The sequence below is a fragment of the Tupaia chinensis genome, unplaced genomic scaffold (assembly GCF_000334495.1).
Source record: "Tupaia chinensis unplaced genomic scaffold, TupChi_1.0 Scaffold000001_1, whole genome shotgun sequence".
Classification (NCBI taxonomy): Eukaryota; Metazoa; Chordata; class Mammalia; order Scandentia; family Tupaiidae; genus Tupaia; species Tupaia belangeri.
The window spans coordinates 6082133-6106640 of record NW_006159427.1 but is presented as its reverse complement, the minus strand read 5'-3'; the positions used below and the strand labels follow the sequence as shown (position 1 = coordinate 6106640).

The 24508-nt window shown below is 41.7% G+C and overlaps 1 protein-coding gene across 1 annotated transcript in view; it reads left to right on the top strand.

Annotated features, from left to right (window-relative positions):
• Positions 1 to 24508, top strand: part of MPP7 (MAGUK p55 scaffold protein 7) — a 217424-nt gene that overhangs the window by 179786 nt on the left and 13130 nt on the right. The window contains exon 12 of the mRNA XM_027770169.1: positions 14881 to 14961. Coding sequence (XP_027625970.1) covers positions 14881 to 14961 — 81 coding nt within the window. The remainder of the gene's footprint in view (positions 1 to 14880; positions 14962 to 24508) is intronic.

Below are 24508 nucleotides of genomic sequence, written 5' to 3'. Positions count from 1 at the left end.
ACTCACCGGAGAGACAGAGAGAAAAGTAAGAAATCACCTCCCAGGAGGATGGCCATACCACTATCGTTTCTCCATTCTCCTCTTGGGATTTTGGATGCGCGCGCGCACACGCCCAGTTTGCTTCAAGCTACCAGGTCCGGAACTTGAACCACTGCCAGCCATGTGGGAGTCCAGTGCCTTAACTACTATGCCACCTGCTGGCCCCACCATCAGAGATTTTATTCTGTCCAGTGGGGCAAGAGGCCCCGGTGGGGCAAGAGGCCCCAGTGGGCTTTCTTCACCATCGTGGAGCTGAACTCCCCAGCAGAAAGCTCCCCTCACAGATGGACTCTAGCTTCTCTTCAATGCTGCACCTTGACCAGCCTCCTCAGAACTGGGTAAGAGAACCTCAGCCCTTATATCTCCTGAGCTGAGTTTCTGAGGGTCATTAGGATAGCACAGAGGGGTCATTAGGACAGAAGAATGCCGCGGAGTGATCCCAGCCACCTTCTGAGCTAAAACAGTGCTTCCAAAGATACGCATCATAGCAGTTCATTGTCAGCCAAACCCTGTTCTACGTGATTGTTAGACTTGGAATCAATGAACAAAGCACGTGTGGCCGGTCTTCAGTAAATAGGGCAGTGTAACTGTGCACTTCAGTCACCTCATTTCCACTTTGCCCTTTGAACTTTACACTCCTGGAACCTAAATTCTGAACTAAATATAGACTCTGCCAGGTGGCTTGCTTTATTTATTTTATTTTATTTTATTTTATTTTATTTTATTTTATTTTATTTATTTATTTATAATTGCCAGAAGGCATGTGTGCCTACCAGAGAGAGAGCGAGTGAGCGAGCAAGCAGCCCCCACAGTGAGGCATGCACGGCCACACCACACCTCTTCCCCATTCTATCAGAGTCCAGGTGTGTATACACAGCCACTGGATGTGTTTTTCAGGCCTCCAGGGCCAAGATTCAAATGGTCGGCCATGTCATTGGTTAGGAGGTCTGTCCCCCCTAACCAGTGTCCTCCGTGGCTGGCCCCAGGTGCCTTCCTCTTCCAATAGGCAGATCCTGACCCCCTTCTCTTTGCAGCTTTACCTTTCCCACAGGACCCTGAAGCTTTTTTTCTTTCTTTTTTTGTCTCAATTTATCCCCACGGTGTCAACCTGTAGTGACCTCTTTCTCTGTCTCCCACTTGGAATTCCTTAACTTTATTTCTCTACTTGGAGCAATTGCTGGTTTAATGAAGTTTTTCTTTTTTGTTGTTGTTTCTGTGTGTGTGTGTGTGTGCTATAGGGGACTTGCACTCACAGGAGAGTGAGAAAGCACCCCTGAGGAGATGGCTGTGCAGCAATCCCTTCTCCATTGTCCTTTCAGGACTTAGGGCACGCATGCACACACGCCCAGTGTGGTTTCCAAGCCTCCAGGTCCAGGGCTCGAACTGCAGACTTGAGATCCAGCTGCATTACCCTCCACATCATCTGCTGGCCCCCTTCTTAACGTCGGTAGCAATTGTGTTAAAACAAATTCGATAGGAAATTTTAGTTTTATTCTGTTGTTATGTTGGATTACATATCATACCCTTTCTCTGAACAGTACAGAGTGAAAGAAAATGAATGTGTCACGTTTGCGAACTTCTTTGTGATGTTCCTGCTAAAGGAAAGAGTTTAAATCTGCCAAAATCCAGAATGCCTGTACAGGTGGAGGCTGGAAAATTTAGTCCCCTGGTGCCATTGACTGAACTTAGGATGTGTCCTTCTCTCCACATCTGCCCAGTGGCCTTCTGTACAGTGTGACATTCCACAGTGTGATCTGGTGACAGCCAGGGTCATTTTATGTAACTGTTCTTCAAAAAACATTTGTCATTACACACTTTCTTCTGTGTCATTGTGTCTCAGAAAACCCTTTCGTTTGTATATATGGCACATTTTTAAGATCAGAAGTGTGGAGTTTGTTGCCCTGTAGAAATCTCTGCCTATAATCTGTGATGCAGAATAGTGTAGAGGCCCCCTCAGTGGGCCCCTGAGGCAAGGCCAGCCTGAACCCCAGTCCTGGTCTGCCCTTCAGGAATGACACAGCACCTGCACAGTTCAAGTCCTCTGTGGGCCTCAGTTTCTTCATTTAAAAAAATGGAGGTAATACAAACACCTGCTTTCCAAGTTTACTTTGTTGACTAATCAAAATAATCTTTGCAAAGACTTAGGTCAATTTCTGGTACCTAGCAAGATTTTAATAAAAGGCAATCCTTAGATGTTAATTAAAAATACTAATAAGATAAACACACAGTGTCGAAATAGGAGTAGGCTTCTGCTGGTTTGGAACCTCAGTATTCGAAACATTTACAAACTAGATTAGATTATTTAGTAGTTTGTCATCTGAAAGTGATAATCAAGTAAAAAATCACCAATAACAGAAGTTCTGGATTGTTCTTGAATAAACTGTTTATTTTCATGATTATTTAAAAAAAATTACATACTTGAGAAATGTTTCCTTGGGGGACCAGCAGTTAACATAATGGCTGTGTCGCTGGACTCCCATGTAGTCAACCGCGGTTCGAGTCCCATACCTGGTGGCTTAAACTCATGCCGGGTGCGTGTGCGCCCAAGACCCCGAGAGGAGAATGGAGGAGGAGGGATTGCGGCATGGCCATCCCTCCTGGGGGACGATTTCTCACTTTCTGTCTCTTTCTGTCTTTCTGGCGAGCGCACGCACCCTATAGCAAAAACCTCTCAAAAAAAAAAAAAAAGAAATGTTTCCTTGGCTCCTCTGAGGCATATAGGAAGATGGAAACCGTGTGCTTTCAAAAACCACTGTGAATAATGGTATTTGCTTTTAAACTATTAGATAAATATTGATACGTAGCTACAAAGTATTGTCTTCTCTGTATTTTAAACCATAATAGTACATGGGTGAGTGTTCAAGAAATTAAAAAAAAAAAAAAATGGCCAAATTATTATGGCCAAAATATGACAATGGAAGACCGTGAGCTTGGATCAGAAGTTTTTAATTTTCTTCTCATTTTGCAAACATACTATTTCTAAGTCAGATTTTAGCCATTAGAAGCCCAGTGACAGCTTCTGTAAATTTCCCATCTGCGTTTTAAAGTATTTTCTAAATAGTAGGTGAAAACCAAATGTCGGGCTTATTTTCCTACGTAGCAAGTTTTATCTTTAGCCAAACAGGATTTTTTAAAGAGTAAAGAAATAAAGTCAACTAATGTGTTGGAGGCTGGGGGAAAAGTGGGGAGAATGCTCTGGTGTTTAAAAAAGCTACTAAAACACTTTTTGTGGTTTAAGCCAAAACAAGAGCAAAAATTCATCTTGTGGATATTCAGACAGATTGTGACTTGTTCTGTCTGGTTATGAGGCATAAGAGGAAACTAATAATAAATCTTCCTGTATATTTCACATTTCAGGCTTGAGCCTGAGTCCTCTTCTGTCCTCCTTGTGCCCGATCTTAGATGCTGTAAAGGTAGTTGGAATAAACAGACATTGGTAAGACTGTCATCGGTTTTCCGTAAAACTATGGCATAACACAAAGCCTCCCACGTAAAGGAGAAAGCAAAACAAGCACTCAAAATGAAATGTAAATGTTAATATGTTTATGAGAATTCCCATATTTGTTGAACTTTGAAAGACAGTAGGAATTAGTCTGCTCTGGAGAATTTTATATAGATAGTCAGCTTTATGAGTGTGTGATGGATTTAAAATTATAATCCTTGTCTGTAAGAGGTAAATATGATCTTTATTATAGAATCACCCTTGACTTTTTATGGTCTTGATCTATCTTAAATATTTATACTCAGGCATAATTTCTGGGTATAAGTTACATCTCCATTCGTTCAGCTGTTGTTCATGCAAGTACTGACCATGCCAGACGTGGTTCTGAGTACATCGGTTCATTTGAGGGCATCATACATGTTTTGCCCTCATGCCATTTACAGTCTAATGGGAGAAGATGGATCTGAAACTTATTTATAAAAAGTGAGTAATAGAGACCAACAGATGGCATAATGGTTACGTTGCTGGACTTCACATGGGGCTGACTGCAGTTCAAGTCCTGGACCCCGATTCTTGAAACTCATGCTGGGCACGTGTGCTTGCATGTCCAAAATCCTGAGAGGAAAATGGAGAAGGGATTACGGTGTGGCCATCCCCCGGGTGGTGATTTCTCACTTTTCTCTCTCTCTTTCTGTTGAGCGCATGTGCCCTATAGCAAAAATCTCTCCAAGTTAATAATAAGTAATAAAGATGTCATTTGTACAGTTATTAGAGGATGATAAGCACGAAGAAAGAGAGGTGGGTTAAGGGTAATCGGGAGTTGGGGATGAGGACTTGCTGGATTTTGAATCCGGAGATCCATAGGCTGACTGAGAGGTCACAGGCCCAAAGTCTCTGCTTCCATGTAGCTGCGGATGACTGGAGTGTCAGTGTCTGACCTCGTAGTTCACTGCACTGTTGCCATAGCTCTGAGATAGAGGTGAGACTCCTAAGTCAATATGCATATACTTTGGAAAGCATGATGCTTTTTTTTTTTAATAGAAGTATTTATTTAATTTTATCATTTTTTAATTTGTTATAGGGTACATGTACTCACCAGAGAGAGACACAGAAAGAGAGATAGAGACAGACAGACAGAGAAAAGTCACCAGGTCTGGGACCTGAACCACAGTCAGCCATGTGAGAATCCAGCACCTTAACTGCCGTACCATCTGCTGGCCCCCAAACATGAGACTCTTTCAGCAAGTTTCCCACTGTCCTTTCCTTTCCTCCCTCCATTCGTCCCTCTCTCCTTCCTTGTGTTTGGCATAAGCGTACAATTAGTAACATTTTTCTCCCATTATGAACGTAATGGAGGAAAGGGTTCTGGACCTCTATCAGGGCTCGTTATGAACTGCCAAGTTGCTGTACTTTTTATATAGCGTGATTCCAAAGGAACTGTAAATTTAGTTTTATAAACACATCTGTCACTCTCAAACACAAAAATCCAGGTACCCAGTGATTTGATCATTCTAAGGCAGTGGGTTAAAGACAGTCGCCTGCTTGTTTTACGTCCTGCCTAGAGCAACATAGTCGTAATGCTACAATACGGTCAGAAAACTTTAGCACACGTGTCTGATCCGAGGCATACCTAGAGATTTCGTTGGGTTTATCTTGCAATAAATCACATAAATCAGTGGTTTTTTGTGGGGAGGGGGTTAAAAAAGAAAACCAGTTTGGATATTTATTGCAGACTGCAGTCATTCTGATCCTTTTCTCTGGACAGTAAGAGTAGTAAGTCTGGCCAATACCATAAAAAAACGCCCATGGGGAGCTGTGGAGGAATTTTGCTGTGGAGCAGTGCAGGTACAGTGGAGGGAAACCCGCAGTAAAAGCCACACTCATGTCACCAGCTCTCTGCATGATGTGCCATTTTTATGTTTGTGCCAGGCTGCACGAAGATCAGTAACAAAAGTGGACAGCACTTGGTCAGAGCAACAAATGTTCTCCAGTATATGATTTAGTGTTGGACATTAACCCAAGCATTTGCTGTAAGTCCAAATAAGAATGGGGCCCAGGCCGGTGGGCCTTCGGTAACAAACTGAACTGCAGTTCTGGAACCACAGGCTCAGGTCCCGAAGTCAGACTGAAAACACGCCTGGCGCGTGTGCCTGCCCAAGGACCTGACAAGCTGGAGGTCTGGACAGGGAATCGCAGCCAGGGACAGGGGATCACGGCTTGACCAGACCCTGTCATGAGTGCTTTTCTTTCTTTTCTCTCTCTCACACATATGCTGTCATGAATTTAAAAAAAAACAAAAACAAACAAAAAAAAACAAAACAAAACATAAAAAGGAATGGATTTTATCACTAATACATTATGATTGCCACATATATTATGTGTTAAAACCAATTTAGCTAGGGGACCAGCAGTTGGTGTAATGGCTATGTCACTGGACTCCCATGTAGTCGACTATGGTTTGAGTCCCAGACCCACAGTCTTAACTCACGCTGGGCGCATGTGCGTGTGTGCCCAAGATCCCAAGAGGAGAATGGAGTTGGAGGGATTGTGGCATGGCCATCCCCCCAGGGGTGCGATTTCTCACTTTCTCTCTCTGTCTCTGGCAAGCACACACACCCTATAGCAAAAACCTTTCAAAAAAAAAAAAATTTACCTAATCTGTATCTCTGTATCTTTCTCTTTTAAAGTATGTTTAGGTTTCTTTCTTCTATGAAAGCTAGAGAGAGAGTAACCAGCACCAGCCAGCAGGGTCTTGATGCCAGGAGCCATCCCAGCCTCAGCCTGCCCTAACCATGGGTGCTTGTGGGCCCTGCATACTCAGGAAGGCCTCTGAGTGAGAACCCAGAACCTTCGCATGTGGCTGGCCTTGTAGAGGGTCCCATTTTACCACTGTCCCACCATCTGGCCCTGTGTCTCTTTTTTGGTGAAGTATTTTTTCTAACAGATCCACACCCTAATCTGTAGCGTGATTGTCCTTTCATGTCTAAGGTACCACGCACCTACATTTAAATGATTCAATACCGTGTGCTATTCATCAGCCTTAAGAAAACTAGACCTAAATTCTATACCAGTTCCAAATAAAAATGACTTTGTGCTCGTTTTTCGTAGACTACATGAGTGTTAGTCTAAACATATATGTACCACATGCCGTTGGCAAGATTATTTTCACAATAGCAGTACATTACTGTTTTAGTAAATATCCACTCAGTAAACTCATTCACTCCGAGTTGCACTAACACATGAAAAAGTAGACAGTTGAAGCTTCAAAATACAGTCCTCTAGAGCATGACCGTAAGCTTCTCTTTCTTAGTACAAGAACATCATCCTGAAATGTTAAAGCATTCTTTCAGTGCACCTGCAGTCTCAAAGTGCTACTCAGGGCACTGGTTTTATTGCCTCAGAGCTTTCTCCACTCATTTTCCCGCCCCCTTTTTTTTGGTTTTTAGTTGTGTGTGTCTGTTTCAGATTCAGAAAGTAGGTCTTTTGGGGATCATGTTAGCAGAATGAAAAGCTTTTATGCATCAACTATGAATTTTGAAAGTATACTTTGCTATAATTCTCATATATTTTTGTTTTGCATACATAAACATGTTGTCAGTCATAAACACTGAGACATATTCATGGGATTAAAAACAGTCTGAAACAGAATCATTGAGAACACTCATCCTCTCTTGATTGCATGGCTAAGGGTGCAGTCATGTCAGCCATCGCAGGGGTTCTCTGGGGGGAAAGGTGTGATGTGTTGGGTTGTTGGAAAGTCCATGACTTGCTTTTGCTTAGAAAACAGAAAAATACGTCATGACTTTTCTGACAGCTCAGTATGTCTAAATTCTCCTTCTGTGTGAATGAAGCCAAGCATTTGCATATACATTTTTTACCATTTCTTTTTCAGATAAAAATAAAAGAATCTTTGCATTTAGTTATCAGAGACTGTTTTCTTAAATGTGAAATATCAAGTTGAAACATTGCATCATCTTACTGACATTTTAAATGGGCTGTATTTCTTTAGCCCAGATCTGTGAACCTTTTTATAAAAATTACATGCGTTTGCCTACTTTCAATATGGAATTACTAATGAAATACATACAGAGTAATTTAAAATAGTATGCCCTTCTAATCACCTTAATTATCCAATTGATATATATTTTTTTAAGAACTTCAACTGATGGGGATTGATAAGCAGGGCTCCTATTCTTTCTTTCCAATGTGGTTTTATAAATTCTTATGGAATGTCTTTCAAATGGAGCAGATAAATACATATTTATATTCCTGGGCTGATTATACATGTTCTTTTGTTCTAGTGAACCCACTGATTCTAGTTCACTGCCTGAATTCCAAAACTGTTTTTTAGATGTGCTTTTTTGGCTTTCATGTAAGTATCGTCATGTTTGAGTTTCCTTAGTCCTGAATCAGGAACCTAACAGACATGCCCCAGGGTAAGCTGCCCAGGCCTGATGCACATGTCGTTTTCATGAGATTTATTTTCGGCTTCTCCGAGGCTCTGTACAGGAGGAGGTCCAACATCACTGGATCTGACTTCTGTGGCTTTCCACGGGCACAAAGGCATCACCGTCTAAAGTGTGGGGCAGCGTGGAATGGGGTAGATGAGTCCATGAAGTTCCAGGTCACAGCCTTGAACAGATGGCAGAGCAGCTGGGGCCCCTCGCCAGACATCCTCTTGATAAGATCACAGGAGGAGTGGAAAGAATGCAGACTTTCCAGTCAGACAGCAGGGTTGGAATACCTGCTAAGCCACATTCCAGATGTGTGGCCCACTGAAAATCACCTGCCCTTCTGTGGTCTCAGTTTTCTCATCTGTAAAATGAGGGTCATTTTACCTTTCTGGTAGGGATGTTTGGAGGTTTCATGGCTGTGCATATAAACCGCGAACCACGTGCCTGCCACATGAGGAGACCCCGTCTTGTCATTGGCACTGTCATCTTGATTATTTTCTGTGTAACCTGATGAGCGGCTACATTTTGCCGGCCCGGGAGCAGGCCCCGAATGAGGTAGACACCTGGGCGTTGTCTCCAAGCTCCCAGTCTTTAGAGACTGAGGCTCCCGAGCAGAAGTCACTGCAGCACGGTGGTCCTTGGGAGCAGGAGTGTAGGATGCACGCGAACTTGGTGCCTAACCTGCATTGAAGGTGTTGGGGAGATTCCTTTAAGGGGTGGGTGTCTAAGCTGAATCCCAAACTAGCAAGGATTAGTGGAGTACAGAGGAAGTAGGAATGTTTTGGGAAGAGCCAGCGGCCTGTGGTGAGGACCCCACAGGAGAACCTGCGGTGTTTCTTGCAGCTGGAGGATCATCTAGGGCAAGGGAGGAGTGGCAGGAAGGATGGCTATAGGGGTCTGTGTCACTCACACAACTACACACCCACCAGGGAACTTACCTCCGATTTGGTGAGCAGTGGGGAAGAAGAGGGTTAGGGGCCAGGGAGAAGGTGTGCAGTCCATACCAGGGTGGTGGAGACTGGAGTGAGCAGTGGCTGGAGAGAGCTGAGGGTTAAGGGAAAGGTCGAGGCTGCTTTATTTATAGTTTGCGATAGGGCACATGAGCTTGCTGTAGATAGGGAGGGAGGGGAAGAAAGCACCCCCAGGGGGATTGCCAGACTGCAATCCTTTCTCCCCTGGGGATTTTGGGCATGCAACCACGTGCACTCAATGTGTTTTTTAAGCTGCAGCGTTCAGGACTTGAACCTCACAGTTGGCCAGGTGTGATATAGCTACTTGCTGTCCTTCAGAGAGGCTTTGTAAGGTTTTTGGCTACTATTTTCTTTTTTTTTTTTTAATTGTCAGAGGGAGACAGAGAGGGAGAGAAAGCTCTCCCCAGGGGGCATTGTCATACCACAGTTCTGTCACCTCCTTTTTCCACCTCGTCAGGATTTCGGGCATACACATGCCTAGTGCATTTTTCCCAAGCTGCGGGGGCCAGGATTCAGGCCACTGTCAGCCCTGTGGGATCCTGCTCCCTTAACTGCTAGGCTGCAGGGCCGACCTGGCTTTCTGACTTTAAGTGCTGATGGAAAGGAGCTAGAAGCAAGAGAGGTGACGATTCGGGATGGGAGAGAGCTCTAGAGATGGTGGGCAACTGGAGAGAAGGGTCAGGGGTTGTTGGGTCAGGCCCCACCCATCAGCAGGCAGTTGCAGACAGTACTGCGGTGCTGGAAACCACGTGGCCAACTCTGGGCTCAGCTCCCTATGTTGGCTGGGTAGTGCATACCTGCCCAAGAGCCTGGGGAGCAGGTGTGTCAGAGGGGGTTGTGGTGTGACCAGACCCGTCAGTGGAATCTCTCTTTTTCTCCCTCTCTCAAGCATGCACCCAAGCTATGGTGAACAGAACTGAAAATAAGACGAATCTCGAGGCCCAGGTTTATAAGACATTGCCAACATTGCCGTGTGTTGGCTCCCATGTCCTCTGAGGTAGTTGAGGTCATTCTGAGCAGGAACGGTGATGGTGACACACAGGTTTCACTTGATTGCTCGGCAGATGTCTATTGAGGACCGACTGGGGATGGTAAGCCGTGTCACCTGACTCCTGTACTGTGGCCCCTCTGTCTGGTGGGAGCGACAGGCCACTAAACAAGTGGTTTAATTGCAGTTTTTAATGTATTCTGGGGACAGATGAAAACTGCAGGAGGCTTCAGGTCTAAGGCAGAGCTTGAGCAGATGCTTCCAGACCGAAGGACAAGGCAGGGCCTAGATCCCGCAGAGCTTTGTAGACGGTGGACAGATTTTTATCTCTTTTCAGAGGAGCAGAGCCACCAGAGCCAGATAGACACCCTACTGAGAAGTTCGAACTTAATATTTGAGTAGTGAAGCCGCTCCTATGGAGGGAGGGCCAGGTCCAGCCGTGTCCAGATAGTCGGTGAGGTGCAGGGAGAGGAAGGTCACCAGAGATCAGGGAGGAAGGGTGTCCCACACTGGTGTGGACACCACCCAAGGTGATGGCAGGAATTGAGGTGCAGGGAATGACAAGAGTCGATGCTACGTCTCAGAGCACCGAGTCTCAGCAGGGGCAGTACTGAGAGGGCCCTGTCAGGGGCACGTTGTGAACATGCATAAGGGCACATTTTAAAAAAAATGTCTAGGGGAGGGACGAAGAATGTAGACTTGACGTTGCTGGAACAAACCTCTGATCTGCAGCCCACACCACTTCCAAATGTCGGGCTAGACGTTCAGCGTGGAGCAGATGACGCAGTAGATGGTGGGCCTCTAGGCGAGAGCCGCCTCCCATGACACTGACGCCCTGTCCCCTCCCGTGAGGAAGCATTTTTTACTACTCTCCTAGGCAAAACCCAGGTCATTTGTATCATTTTCTTCTCTTTGATGGTCTTGATGTGGTTAATTTGATAGTCTTGATCATAAATGTCCTGATACCAGTTAAGGCTGTTTCCCTCTTTCCTACCGTGTTTAAATAAGCCTGACCTGTGGTTTCTGTCCACATGCGAGTCCTTACTCTGATTTTACCCATACCTCTGGGCTTCAGTTTTCCTGTGTTTTCTGGCAGAAAATGGCTCCCAATCTTTTAGATCTGAACTTACGTATTCTAAGTAGGTGCAGACATCTGACTGCATTAGGTTTTCTGCCCTCGTTTTGTCAGACATTTACATATTGAGATACATATTGTTTCATTGCAAATTATGTTTCTTTCATGTATTACATTTAGGACAATATACTGATTTGGAGGGGGAAAGTAAATATATTAACATGTTATATTAGGTGTTCTGAATATAAATGGGACATGATGGAGTATTTACCGTAAGAGGGAGCATTGAGAGCCACTGTCGTAGAGAACAAGGGGACATTGTTAGGGCTTGGACTTGACAGCAGCATGGGACAGTGCTTAGTGAACAGCTCCCTGTGGACAGGTGTTTGCACACAAGGGTGGCGAGGGACCTTGGAGTGGCATCAGAGCCCAGAAGGCAGAGCCCCCAATTCTTGCCGCTTCACCTTTGCTCTCCCTTTCCCTCCACCCAGAATGTCCTCACCACTCTTCTCAAGGCACCGTATTCTGACATAAGACCGTACTCTCCTCAGAGCTCCCTCTGACCCACCCAGGTTGGAAGAGGAGGTGGGCGAAGGAATGGACTGGCAGTGCCTGGGTTCTGGGTTAGGCACCGTCCGTGAGTTCTCCTTCCTTTCTCCCAAGAAAGGGGCCGTAGCTACTTTTAGAAGCAGAATGAACTTTAATCAGACTCAGTGACTACCTTGTCTGATATCACCAAGCAAGGAGGGATTGAGACAGAGTCTAGCTCAGGACAGGCTGGCCCTGTAGCTTGTGCTCTGCCCACAGCACTCTGCTGTCGTCAAATAGACGTCTAGAAATGGAAAAGGGACATTGGCCATTTGGGGCCTGTGACTTTCTAACTTTTGAATTTCAGACTGTATTTGAAACTGCTCTCTGCTTTTTGTTTTTTGAGCCCTGGTCTCTCGATCAACCAATTACTTTCTTTGAAAATAGAGTTTCATTTATAATGTTTTATTGTCTGTAGCGTTTACTGTATGTCTGGATCACTGTATGTATGCACTGAACTGATTTAAATGTGTAAGGCCCACGCAAGTTTCCAGATGCTTAAGGACCAACTGGGATGCGTAGTGCAGGGGGGATATCAACAGGTACAAGGGTGGCCAGTGGGTTTGCACATTCTAAATGCAAAATTGAATTGACGGCCCAAGTAAAGGCAAAATGAAAGATTTTATTCTATTAAGATCTAAAAATATTTTAAATTAAAATGGTCGCTATCTAGACTGTACCCTCTAATGTTATTAGGTGCACATATTTATTTACAGTCATTCACTATACATCAGTACAGCATACAAAATGAGATTTTTCCATCTAGTATACGTTGTATATTGTTTCAATCAAGGATATTACCGTACATGCTATCACCAACAAATAGTTTTCTATTTCTTGTCTCACATATTCTGCTTCCACCCCCACTTGATTCCCTACCTCTCACCCTCTGCCTACTACCCCCCTTGTCCCACACTGTCTGGTATGTACAGTTGAATTTCATGCCTTTTTCACATTTTATTGATTCACTAAAGATATTAATTAATTTAAAGACTTTCAATATCATGACTTTAGGCGTAAACCTCAGTGAGTAAAGTGAGCATAGTATGAAGTAGCACATTGCTGGGGTGCTGTATCTTACTGCAGTCATTAGATAGGTACTAATAGGTATTTTTGATTTCAAAAAGGTTTTAGTTTTAATAGATCAAAATATAAAAATGTTAAAGAGAAATCTGCTTAAAACTTAAAGCCTGGAAAAAGGTTAGGATTCACTTCCAATGTGGGTAGATGAACCTATCCAACACTTTAAGAAAAGACAAAAATCCTTAAATATGGAAAATCAGTAATGTTCTAGTCTAAAGTAAAAAAGAAATTCTATTTCACTTAGTTCAGAATCATTTAATTAATCTCTCTTCTATTGAATTTGCAGTGTTATTGTGGTCTGATCTTTCCATTTAAACTCTGGAAGTTAACATTCAACTCTGAACCTGTCCCTACCATTAGTCTGGCCGTTCTCTTGGTGGTTTCTTGTACTCTTACTTCTGTGTGTCCGACTTTAGTTTTCCTGGTATAGCACTCCCTTCAGCACTTCTTGGAGAGCTGGTCTGGTGTTGGTAAATTCTTTCAGGTTTTGTTTCTCTGAGAATGTTTTTGTCTTTTTTTCCCATATGAGGGATAATCTTGCTGGGTACAGTATTCTTGGTTGAAATTGTTTTTCACTTAACACTTTGAATATATTTACCCATTCTTTCCTTGCTTGCATTGTTTCTGATGAGAGATCCGACATTAGCCTTATGCAATATCCTTTGAAAGTAACCTGACATTTCTCTCTTGCCAATTTTAGTATTGTGTTGCTGTCGGTGATTTTGGGCAAACTGGCTATGATAGGTCTCAGGAAAGATCTTCTTGGGTTGATTCCCTGTGGGGTCCTTTGCATTTCTTGGGTCTGGATATTTGAGTGCCTCTCTAGGTTTGGAAAGTTTTCTTCCAGGAAGGTTTGGAAAGTTTTCTTTCAAGATTTCATGGAATAGATTATCAATGCCCTTAGTTTCTTCACCTTCTGGGATACTGATGATCTGAATGTTTGGGTACTTAATGGTATCTAGTATTACTTGTATGTTATTCTCATTTTTTTAGAGTTATTTTCTCAGTCTTTTTGGTGAATTTCTCTAGGTAAGAGGTTTGATTATCTTTATGATCTAATCTGCTTTTGATATTTTTAATGGAAGTTTTGATTTCCTATATTACAGCCTTCATCTCTAACAATTTCGTTTGATTCTTTTTTTATGATGTAAATCTCCTCTTGCAGATCATGCAAGAACTTCCTCACCTCCTGGAACTCAGTGTCTCTTTTTTCCTACATCTTCTGGAGTTTGTTGCCTCTATTTTCTTGCATCTCTGTCAGTTTTGTCACTATGAATATTTTTAATTATCTGACATTTCCACGAGTTCCCTTGTATTCTTTGTAGAGGAAGAAGAGTCATTCTTTTTCATTAGTGGAGAGATATTTTCTTGGTTTCTCATATTTCTTGTACCTCTGTGGTGGTTTCTGGTCAACTGATGGATTATACATTTTTTTCCTATTATTTGGAGTTAAATCTGGCTCCTGGCTAGACTGGGGAGCAGGAGGATGAAATCTGGGCAGAGGGTCTTCAGTGATCGAAATCCCTGAATGGTTCTGCTCAGAACTGAAATACAGATGGCTGCTGCTTGGCTTCTCCTGACTCTTGGCTAGCCTGGGGAGCAGGAGGGTGAAGTTTGGGCAGAGAGCCTTTGGTGGTCAAAATCTGCACATATTTTTGAGGTTTCGTGGGTACACTACTTGGTAACATCCTCAAATATCCTTCCGTTATGCTCACATTTTAATTCATTTGTTTATTATTTAATTTATTTTTAGGCTTTTGCCATAGGGTACATGTGCTCGTGGAGAGAAACAGAGAATAACAGTGAGAGGGAAAGTGAGGAATCATCCCCCAGGGGAGACAGGCGTGCCACAGTCCCCTCTTCTCCATTTTCCTCTCGGGATTTTGGGCATGCGTGCATCTGCACCTCGTTGAGTTTTAAGCTGCCGAGTCTGGAACACAAACTGCTGTGAGCCATGTGAAAGTTCAGCACCTTAACTACCATGCCACCTGTTGGCCCTACTCTTTTATCTTAGACATAAATATTTCTAACTTTTTTGAGGGAAAGGTGGAGATTTCAGTTTAAAGAGTGAAAATAACCAAAAAAGCTATGGCCTTTTCTTATTAACTGGAGATACCCTCTTTGCCTGGGCTGCAGAATTGGATCTGTGTTCTCAGTCTCTCTAAGGGGTTCAGGTCAACTGTAGACCTGTCTGCATGGTGTTTTGTTTGATAACGAATCTCTTTTATCTGGTTTTCCAGGTCCTGTAGGAGTAGGGCTGAATGAACTGAAACGGAAGCTGCTGATCAGTGACACCCAGCACTACGGCGTGACCGTGCCCCGTGAGTTCCACAGTTCAGTGCTGCCGCGGCCGCACTGTTGATGCTAAGTCCTTACCGAGCAGGTGTGGTGGCAGGCACTGTGTAGACCTCCCAGCCACCTACGACGTATGTGGTGACACTGCGTCTTTTAATAGAGGACAAAACTGAGGCACACCAGGTTGAAGGATTTGCCCTAGATTTCCCAGTTTATTTTTTTAAGAATTATTTAATTTTATTTATTATTATTATTATTATTTTAATTTAAGAGGGCCCATGCACTCACCAAAGAAAGGGAGGGAAAGTGAGAAAACAGGCCACCAGGTCTAGGACTCAGACTGTGTCTAGCCATGTGGGAATCCAGTGCCTTAATCACCATGCCACCTGCTGGCCCCGATTACTCAGCTTACTGATAAGATGTGTGTTAATCAGTTTACTTACTCTTAGATTTTTATGGTGAAGTTTAATACATATATGACATCAACTTATTATTTACAAATTTCTTCTAACTGGAAGTCTTACCTACTGTTATTTTATTTCCTAAAATAAGTATTCATGTTTTCCACAGTTTTTCACCAACTTTAAGATTAGAAGGACCAAACCACAGAGAGCTGAAGGAGACTTTATATAATATAAACCTTTCTTCATTGCTTTTTATATGTAGTAACTGGCAGATAGTATCCAGTGGGGTTTTTTTCATGGCCATATAGTTCAAATATGGTAGGCTGCTTTTCAGTACACAGAATTAGATCTATTTTTATAAGCATGGTTTTCATAGGCATTCATACAAATGAAATGTGATGCTTGAAACACGCGGATCTCCAGAATCAATGCCATTTGACTGCTTAGCATGTTGATGTTAGAAAGCCGTCTGAAAGGCTAAATTGAAATGTTGGCTTTTTCAAGTGGTTTCAGTCCTGTTAAAAAAAAGTCGTGTGTATATTGCCCTTAGCAATGTTCTCTAGTTTTGGAAGAGCTGAACTTTATTTTAAAATTATAGTTTTCTATGACCTCCAGTTACTTCTCGTTACTACATTTTTCCAAATTATTGTTTGTAATCATTTTCAGCCATAAGTAAGGACTGCTGGTTTCCACCAACAGAGATGAAAGTAAAGGAAAATGTGGAATTAGACAGTTTTTTTTTTTTTCCTTTAATCACTTTTCTTGAAAAAAGCTGAATTGCATTATGCAGGTAATTAGAAATTTTTATAAAACAGTTAAGCTCACAGGTGAACAATTACAGAAGAAATTTAGAAGATGTAAAACCGGATTACAAAGGAAAAAGATTTATTAATTTCTTACTATATATTCATGTCTTTGCCTTCATTTCTGTAGCCTTTCCCACAGCAGAACAAGATGGGTGATACCATCTCTACTTCACCAGGAAGGGAGCCGGGCTAGAAAGGCTCTTTGGATTTATTTAGAGTTCCAGAGATGTCACACTTGAATTTGAAACCAAGTTTCATGAACCATTTCCCATGTTCTTTCTCCTTTATAACACCAGCCATCTTTCAAACTGTAGACTGTAAAAATTATAGTTAGAAGTAAAATGTGATTTCTTTTGAAGATGATACATATCAATGAGGCTGTCTATCAAACTGAATCCTCTTTGACAGTTTTGGTATGACCGAAGGACCTAGGGCGAGGCACTTTGGCCTCAGTGTACCTGGCTATCTAATATCTGAAACTGTTACAGAAGTAAGACAATACCCAAAAACGGACTCTTCAAAGTAGTTACATTATATTCTACTCCGACTCACCATCTTTTGTTTTGTTTTATTTTGCAATAGTGTACCAGAGAGGGAAAAGCAAGAAGGCACCCCCATGGGGGATAGCCGTGCCTCAATCCCCTCTCCATCATTTCTCCCTCCTCTTGCGATTTTGGCACACACACACACACACACACACACACACACACATACACGCTGCGCTTTGCAAGCCACTGAGTCCAGGACTGGTCCTTGTAGTCAGCCACGAGGAATCCAGCTGCCAAAACTACCACACCACTGGCTTGCCCCAGTTCTCTTTTAAATAGGGGTTAAGGTCCAAACATCCCAATGGCAGGATTTTCCAGACTTGCCTGATAATAAGAATCTCAGGGTTCTTATAAAAAGATATGTCTGATGGGACCAGCAGTTAGCGTAATGGCTATATCGCTGGACTCCCACATAGTCGATCGCAGTTCGCATCCCGGATCCAGTGGCTTAAAACTCACGGACGCTTGTGCATGCATGCCCAAGATCCTGAGAGAAGAATGGAGGAGAAGGGATTGTGGTGTGGCCATCCCCCCTGGGGGGTGATTTCTTGCTTTCTCTCTCTCTGATTCTCTCTGTCTGGCGAGCACACTCTCCCTATAGCGAAAACCTCTCCAAAAAAAAAAAAAAAAAGAAAAGAAAAGAAAAAAAGATATGTTTGAGAATCTGTATTTATAATAGGCATCTGAGATGATTCATAATATCAGCATGTTTGGAAAATACAGCCCTAACATCAGTTCAGGGTGACTTAATTAATTAGAATAGAATATACTTTAAGAGCAGTTTGGAATTTCAGATTGTCTTCCTTTGTAAAACACTTGAGCAGAATATTCAATATTAGAGATGGGTTATTTTGTTTGTTTTGTTTTGGGTTATACCTTTAGTATTTTATGTGATGTTTAATTCTGTAATTCATTCTTTTTAGAGAGATTTTTGTTATAGGGCATGTGCACTTGCAGAGAGACAGAGACGGAAGGCAAGAAATTCCCCCCTGGGGGGGATGACCACACCACATTCCCTTCTCCTCTGTCCTCCTCTTGGGATTTTGGGCACACATGCACATGTGCCCGGCTTAAGTTTCAAGCCTCTGGGTCCAGGACTTGAACCACTGTCTACCATGTGGGAGTCCAGCAACAAAACTGCTTCACCATGTAATTCTGGTCCCTATAATTCTTCTTTCTAAAGCAAGTATTAAATACTAGAATGAATAAAATAAAAAAAGATGTAGAACAATGGAATTCTTATATTTTGCTGGGAAGTGTAATGCAACTATCTTGGAAAACATATTGACAGTATGTACTAAAGCTGCCCAAACACCTACCTATGCCCTGGCAGTTCCACTCGCAGCGTGCACCCATCAGAACACCCTCATCTGCTCACTGAAAGACACGCACTCATGTACTCTTACAGACACTGTTTCATAAGCACGCCACTCTGGCTAGTACTTAAACGCTCATCAGTTGTAGAAAGGATGAGTAAGTTATGGAATAATCACACATCGGAATACCATAACGCAGTGAAATGGAGTGACCAGGAATTGTGTGCAAAAAACACAAGCGAATCCTTGGGGCCAGCAGGTAGAGTGGTGGTTGAAGTGCTGGACTCCCACATGGCCGACCATGGTTCAAGTCCCAGACCTGGCAGCTTACTCGCTCGCTCTCTCTCTCCCTCCCTCCTTTTCCTCTCTCTCTGTCTGTCTCTTTCTGGTGAATTAAAATAATAAGTTAAATAAAATAAATAAATCTTTAAAACACATACACAAGTGAATCCCACACATATCCTGCTGCACCAAAGGAGACAGACACAAGTGAGAGTATGAAGTTCAACTCTGTTTTTGTAGTTATGAAAGCAGCAGCCCAATATGTACTGGTAGAAATCTCAAAGACATGTAGAAAGAGCCCAAAGGACTAGCAGGTGGTATGGTGGCTAGCAGCTTGCTTTCTTACTCCCCCCGGCCCTTCTCGTGAGTACACATGCCCTATAGCCAAAAAAAAAAATTAATAATTCCTTTTAAAAAATAAAAGTAAAAGTATTTAAAGGGATGCTAAATCAGATAAATGATATCTTGGGCTAAACAGCTGAAAGAATTGAGATTGTGAAAAATTATCCACGCAATCATATTAACCATTCGGAGCTGCTTTTAAAGAACCAGTGGCTGAAGCTGTTTTCTTCCTTGTAAGGAATTTCATCCTTATTGATAAGCAACATCAGTGTTATGTATGGCTATAGATTATGATTAACAATCTAAGTGCCTGTTGGCATAACCCAGCTTTCAGAAGGGTCTCCTTCACTAAGGTACCAGTTTTTTCTTTTATTTATTTATTTATTTATTTATTGAGAGGTTTTTGCTATAGGACGCGTGCGCTCGCCAGACAGACAGAGAGAGACATAGAGACAGAAAGCGAGAAATCACCCCCCAGGGGGGATGGTCACGCCGCAATCCCTTCTTCTCCATTCTCCTCTCGGGATCTTGGGCACGCACGCACACGCGCCCGGCGTGAGTTTTAAACCACCGGGTCCGGGACGCGAACCGCGGTCGACTACGCGGGAGTCCAGTGACATAGCCATTATGCTAACTGCTGGTTCCCCCAGTTTTTTCTTTTAACAAAACTGTTTTTCTTATCCACCAGGATAGTTACTCTGGGACTTTGTTGGGGCAGGGAAGAGGGTACAGCTTGTTTGATGTTCCTTTAACCTGTAAGCGTATCACAAACTCCGAGTGAGAATGGTGAGGTAGTGTCCTGCATGGTGGTTAGTATGCCTATCTTTCCCTCTGAATTCTTTAATTCTTTTCTAGAAATCTCAGATCCCTGCTTCAAGATCCCTCATTGTTAATAAATTGATGTTAATGAATTAATGAATTGATAACCACATTACAGCTGGGTACTGACGTTCTTCACAAGTAGAATGGCAGGAGACCTGGACAATTCAGGTCGATCGTGATAAGCAAGCAAGTTGTTTGTGGACATGTTACATTTTAAATGTGTTTGACAGTGTCTTAAATGACTTGCTCAGTTACCACTTTATGTGATTCTGACAAGGCTGTGACCCTTCAATTGTGTAGATTTTCAACCCAAGTGTTCTACCATTCTGATTAAATAAGGACAGTTTTTTCTAAGTTCATGAGAAATTAATGTCCAGAAGTTTTTCAGTTTTGATTTTTAATGATTCGTTTCTCTTAAATCACCTATTTGCTAAGGGAGCACTAGCATATAAAAATAAAACTAAGTAATACATTAATATTAATCTTTTTTTTTTTTTTTTAAGAGAGATTTTTGCTATAGGACGCATGTGTTTGCCAGAGAGACAGAAAGTGAGAAATCACCCCTCGGGGATGGCCACACCACAATCCCTTCTCCTCCATTCTCCACTCAGGATTTTGGGCACAAACACATGTGCACGGTGTGAACTTTAAGCCGCTAGGTCCAGGACTATTTGAGAGTCCAGCAATGTCACCATTTCGCCATCTGCTGGTCCTAATATTAAACTCCAAAGCAAGACATCATAACAAATTAGTGTCTTTCATATTCCTGGATATGTATTATTCTCAATACTCTGATAGAGTAGTTTTCTGCTGTAAAATTTATCCTTAGTTTTTATGACAGAAAAAAGATGATCAGAACTTCTCGCTGCTCCTGTCAGGAGCATTCCATAATGACATTCTGTAATGAAGAGCACTACCTCTTGCTGTTTCACCAGAAGGAGGAGTATGAAAAACTACTTCAGGCAATCTGAGCATTGTATTAAAATATGCCTGCTGACTAAATAAAAGGAAATTTAAATATTGGATGTAATTTTACTAGTTGGATTTTAGAAATGCTTTATTTTTTTTATTAGATTACTTTCCACATTCTTCTTTTCATGACAGTATTGAGCTGTCATTGAAATAAACAAACTGTATATTCATAGTGTACAATGAGGTCAGTTCGAACACATGTATACACATGTGGAGCCATCATCATGGTAAATAATGAACATTTCCATCTCAAGAAATTTCTTTGTGCCTTTTAATAATCCTACCTTGTCCCTAGGCATACACTCATCTGCATTCTGTCACTGTAGATTAGTTGGAACCATCAAATATTTTATATAAATAGAATTTGGGGTTTTCTATTAAACTTTTTCATTCAGTTTGAGATTCACTGTGTTGTTTCACAGACCCACAATCCATCCCTCGTCATTACTGAGTGGTGTTCCACTGTATGGAAATGCCACCGTTTATCCACTCATGCACCTGTTGATTTTAGGGATTTCTCCTCCCTCCAGTTTTGGTTACTGCAAATAAAGTCAAGGTTGTCTTTTGATGGAAATATATTTTCTTTCAGTTGGGCAAATAAGTAAGAGTAGAATGGTGAGGTCATGTGGTTTAATTGTCAAGGAAACTACCAAACTGTTTTTCAAGGTGCTTATACTGTTTTGCAGTCAACTGATAGGCTATGTGAGGTTTAGTTGCACCACGTCCTTGCCTATACTTGGTGTAGTCAGTCCTTTAAGTTTTTGACAATGTAAGATGTACATATGAGCAGTATTTCAGATGTCAGTGTGCATTTAACTAATGACTTGACATTCAGCATCATTTTAATGGACTCAGCCATCTATATAATGTCTTTGAAGTGGTTATTCAAATCTTTTGACCATCTTCATTTTATTTTAATATTTTTAGAGAGATTTTTTGCTATAGGGTGTGTGCACTTGCTCTAGACAGAGACAGAGAGAAAGTGAGAAATCACCCTCTAGGAGAGGAAATTTTCCCACTCCAGTCCTTTCTCCTCCATTCTCCTCTTGGGATTTTGGGCACGCAGACACTAGTCCTATGTGAGTTTCAAGCTGCCAAATCCTAGACTTGAACCACTTTCAGCCAACTGGGAGTCCAGTGCCTTAACCATATGTCACCTGCGGCCCTTTTGCCCATTATTAAAAAACTGGTTGCCTCATTATCAAGTTTTGAGGGTTCTTTACATTTTCTGGATATGCATCTTCCATCTCCTAAGTTTGTTACAAATATTTTCTTCCAATTCATTGTTTACTTTTTCATTTGCTTTATGATGTATTTTAAAAAACAAAAGCTTTTGGGCCCAGCAAGTGGCATGGTTAAGGAGTTGAACTCCTACGTGCCTGACTATGTATGATTCAAGTCCTGGACCTGGTTTCTTTCTTGCTTTCTCAGTTTCCCTCCCTCTGTCTCTATCTCTGTCTCTCTGTTTCTCTCTCTGGTAAGAGCACATGCCTGATAGCAAATTTAAAAATATTAAATAAAACATGAAATAAAAACTGTTCTTAAAAAAAAAAAAGCCTTTAATTTGGATATAAAGTCTAATCAATTATTTTTCTTTTCAGTCTTATTTTAATGTTTTTTATGCTCTGCCTTTGTTATTTTGAGGTTACAGAGACATTCTCCTGTTTTCTTCCAGATGTTTTATAATTTTGAGATTCACACTTAGGTCTTGATCGAATTCAAGTTATATTTTATTTTGTTATTTAAATAGCAGAGTTGCCTTGTTCATGATCTGGGAAGAAAATGTGTCTTAGCATTAAGTGTGATGTGGGTGATCATTATCGGTTTAAGGATCAGTTTATGGGGCCTGCAGGTGGCATGGTGGTTAAAGGTGCTGGACTCCCACATGGCCAGTCATGATTCTAGTCCCAGACCTGGCAGCTTGCTTTCTCTCTCTCTCTCTCTCTCTCTCTCTTTCTCTCTTTCTCTCTCATCAAATTAAAAAATAATAACAAATGGAATTAAGTAACTAATTCTTAAAAAAAAAAAAAAAGGCATCAGTTTGTGATCTTCCTGCCTTAGCCTCCTGAGTAATTGGGCCTAAGTCTCATGCCACCATGCCCTTGCTTTTAGAGTGGGCTGGGACTCCCAACGTGGGTTTTCCATGTGGCCTCAGCCTCCCATGTAGCAGCACATTGCCATGATTAAGCCGTTCTCTGTCTCTGTGTGTACTGTCTGTCTTGTAGACTTGTGGGCAGGCATGGATGATGGTCTTCCTCTTTCACTGAGGCATATAGACCACTAGCATTCATTGAATTATAGAAAGGATGGGATTTAAGCTATTTTATTGTGTTCTGTATTTCTACTGTATTTTCTTTTTCTTCCTTTAATGCTTTCTTTTAGATGGTTTGAATGCCTGTTCCATATTCCATTTTAATAAACTGTTGTTTTTTTAATATATCTCTGCATGTATTTTTTACTTTCTGCTCTAGAGATTTAAGTGTGCATCTCTAAGCCTTTGCAGTCTACTTAATGTTAACTTTGTGTTGTTTCATGTAACGTAGAAACCTTGCAACGATGTAAGTCCCTTCACCCTTTTGTTGTTTGAAAACTCTATTAAACAGTATTATAAATTTTACTTTAAAACAGTCGTGTATATTTTAATGAATTTAAGAGGGGTAAAGTAGACTTTTATATTTATTCAACGGTTTGTTCTTTCTTCAGTTTGTTCCTAATGATGCAAGTTTCTTTATCATTTCTCTTCAGCCTATAAAACTTTGTTGATTATTTCTTTTGGATCAATGCTGGTACATTCTGAGAAGGTCTTATTTTGTCTTTATTCCTAAAAGGTTTTGTTGTTGTTGTTATTGTTGTTAATAGGTCTTTTACTTTTCCTTAAATAAATATTTAAAGATATTATTGACTTTATGTTTTTATGATTTATAGTAAGAAATCTTGGGACCAGCAACTGGGATGTGGTTAATGTGCTGGACTCATACAGGGCCAACCACGGTTCAAACCCTGGACCTGGTGACTTGCTTTCTCACTCTCTCTCTCTCTCTCTCTCTCACACACACATGCCCTATAGCAAATTAAAATACTAGTAATAAAATTAAACTTTAAAAAAAATCTGTGATAACTTAAATAATTATTTCTTTTTTTTTTTTTTAACTTTATTATAACTTTTTTTTTTCTCATCACAACACACATATGAATTTTCCATCCAAAATACACTGTGCATTGGCTCAATCGAGCACATCAACATATATGTTCTCAGCAAATGATTTCCCAATTTTTGTGTCCTGCATACCTTGCCTTTTGTTTTGCCATCCCAGATTCCCCATCCCCACCCTCTGCCATGTCCCATCTTCCTCCTCCATTGTCCCTGACACCCATGATTACCCTCAATGGCCTCCACCCCCCCCCATTCAATTGTTCTACCAATGAACTCAATTTGTCTAAATATGTCCACTAGCTAGCGCAGCTGACGTATCCTTACACATGTATCCAAATCTGATCCTAGGCATAAACCCCAGGGAGTAGAATGCACACACTACAAAGTAGTCCCCAGTTGTGTCCATACAACTCTCTTCAGTCATCAAATGTGCATTTTTTTTTCTTCCTGCTTATTATTATTTTTTATATTAAATTATGTTGCCTAACACTCGTTCCCTGAGTATCATCACAACGCACCAAGTGTAGTTTCCCATCCAGGATAAACTGCATAGTGTCTCAATCAAGCATGTCGTCACCAATACTGTTCCATTTCTACTTTCATACCTATAAATATGTTTTTTATCCTATGTTTGACCCTCAGCCCCTTCCCCCTCTCCCAATCACTCCATCTCTGCTATAGACAGTCATCCTCCAGAGGTGTCATTGAAAATGCAATACCTGCGAGTAGAGGGAGAGGGGCCAGGAGTCCAAAGTTTTTAACAATAGGGAAAATAGATTCCATTCAAGGTTGGATCAAGTGTGGGTCTCGTGCAGTTCCGCAACTGTAGGTGAGTCTCCATGGAATACAGTCTCCGGAAGGCAGTTCTGGCAAGCAGAGTTGACCATCAGTTGATGCGGCACAGCAGCCATCTTGTGGTTAGCAGGA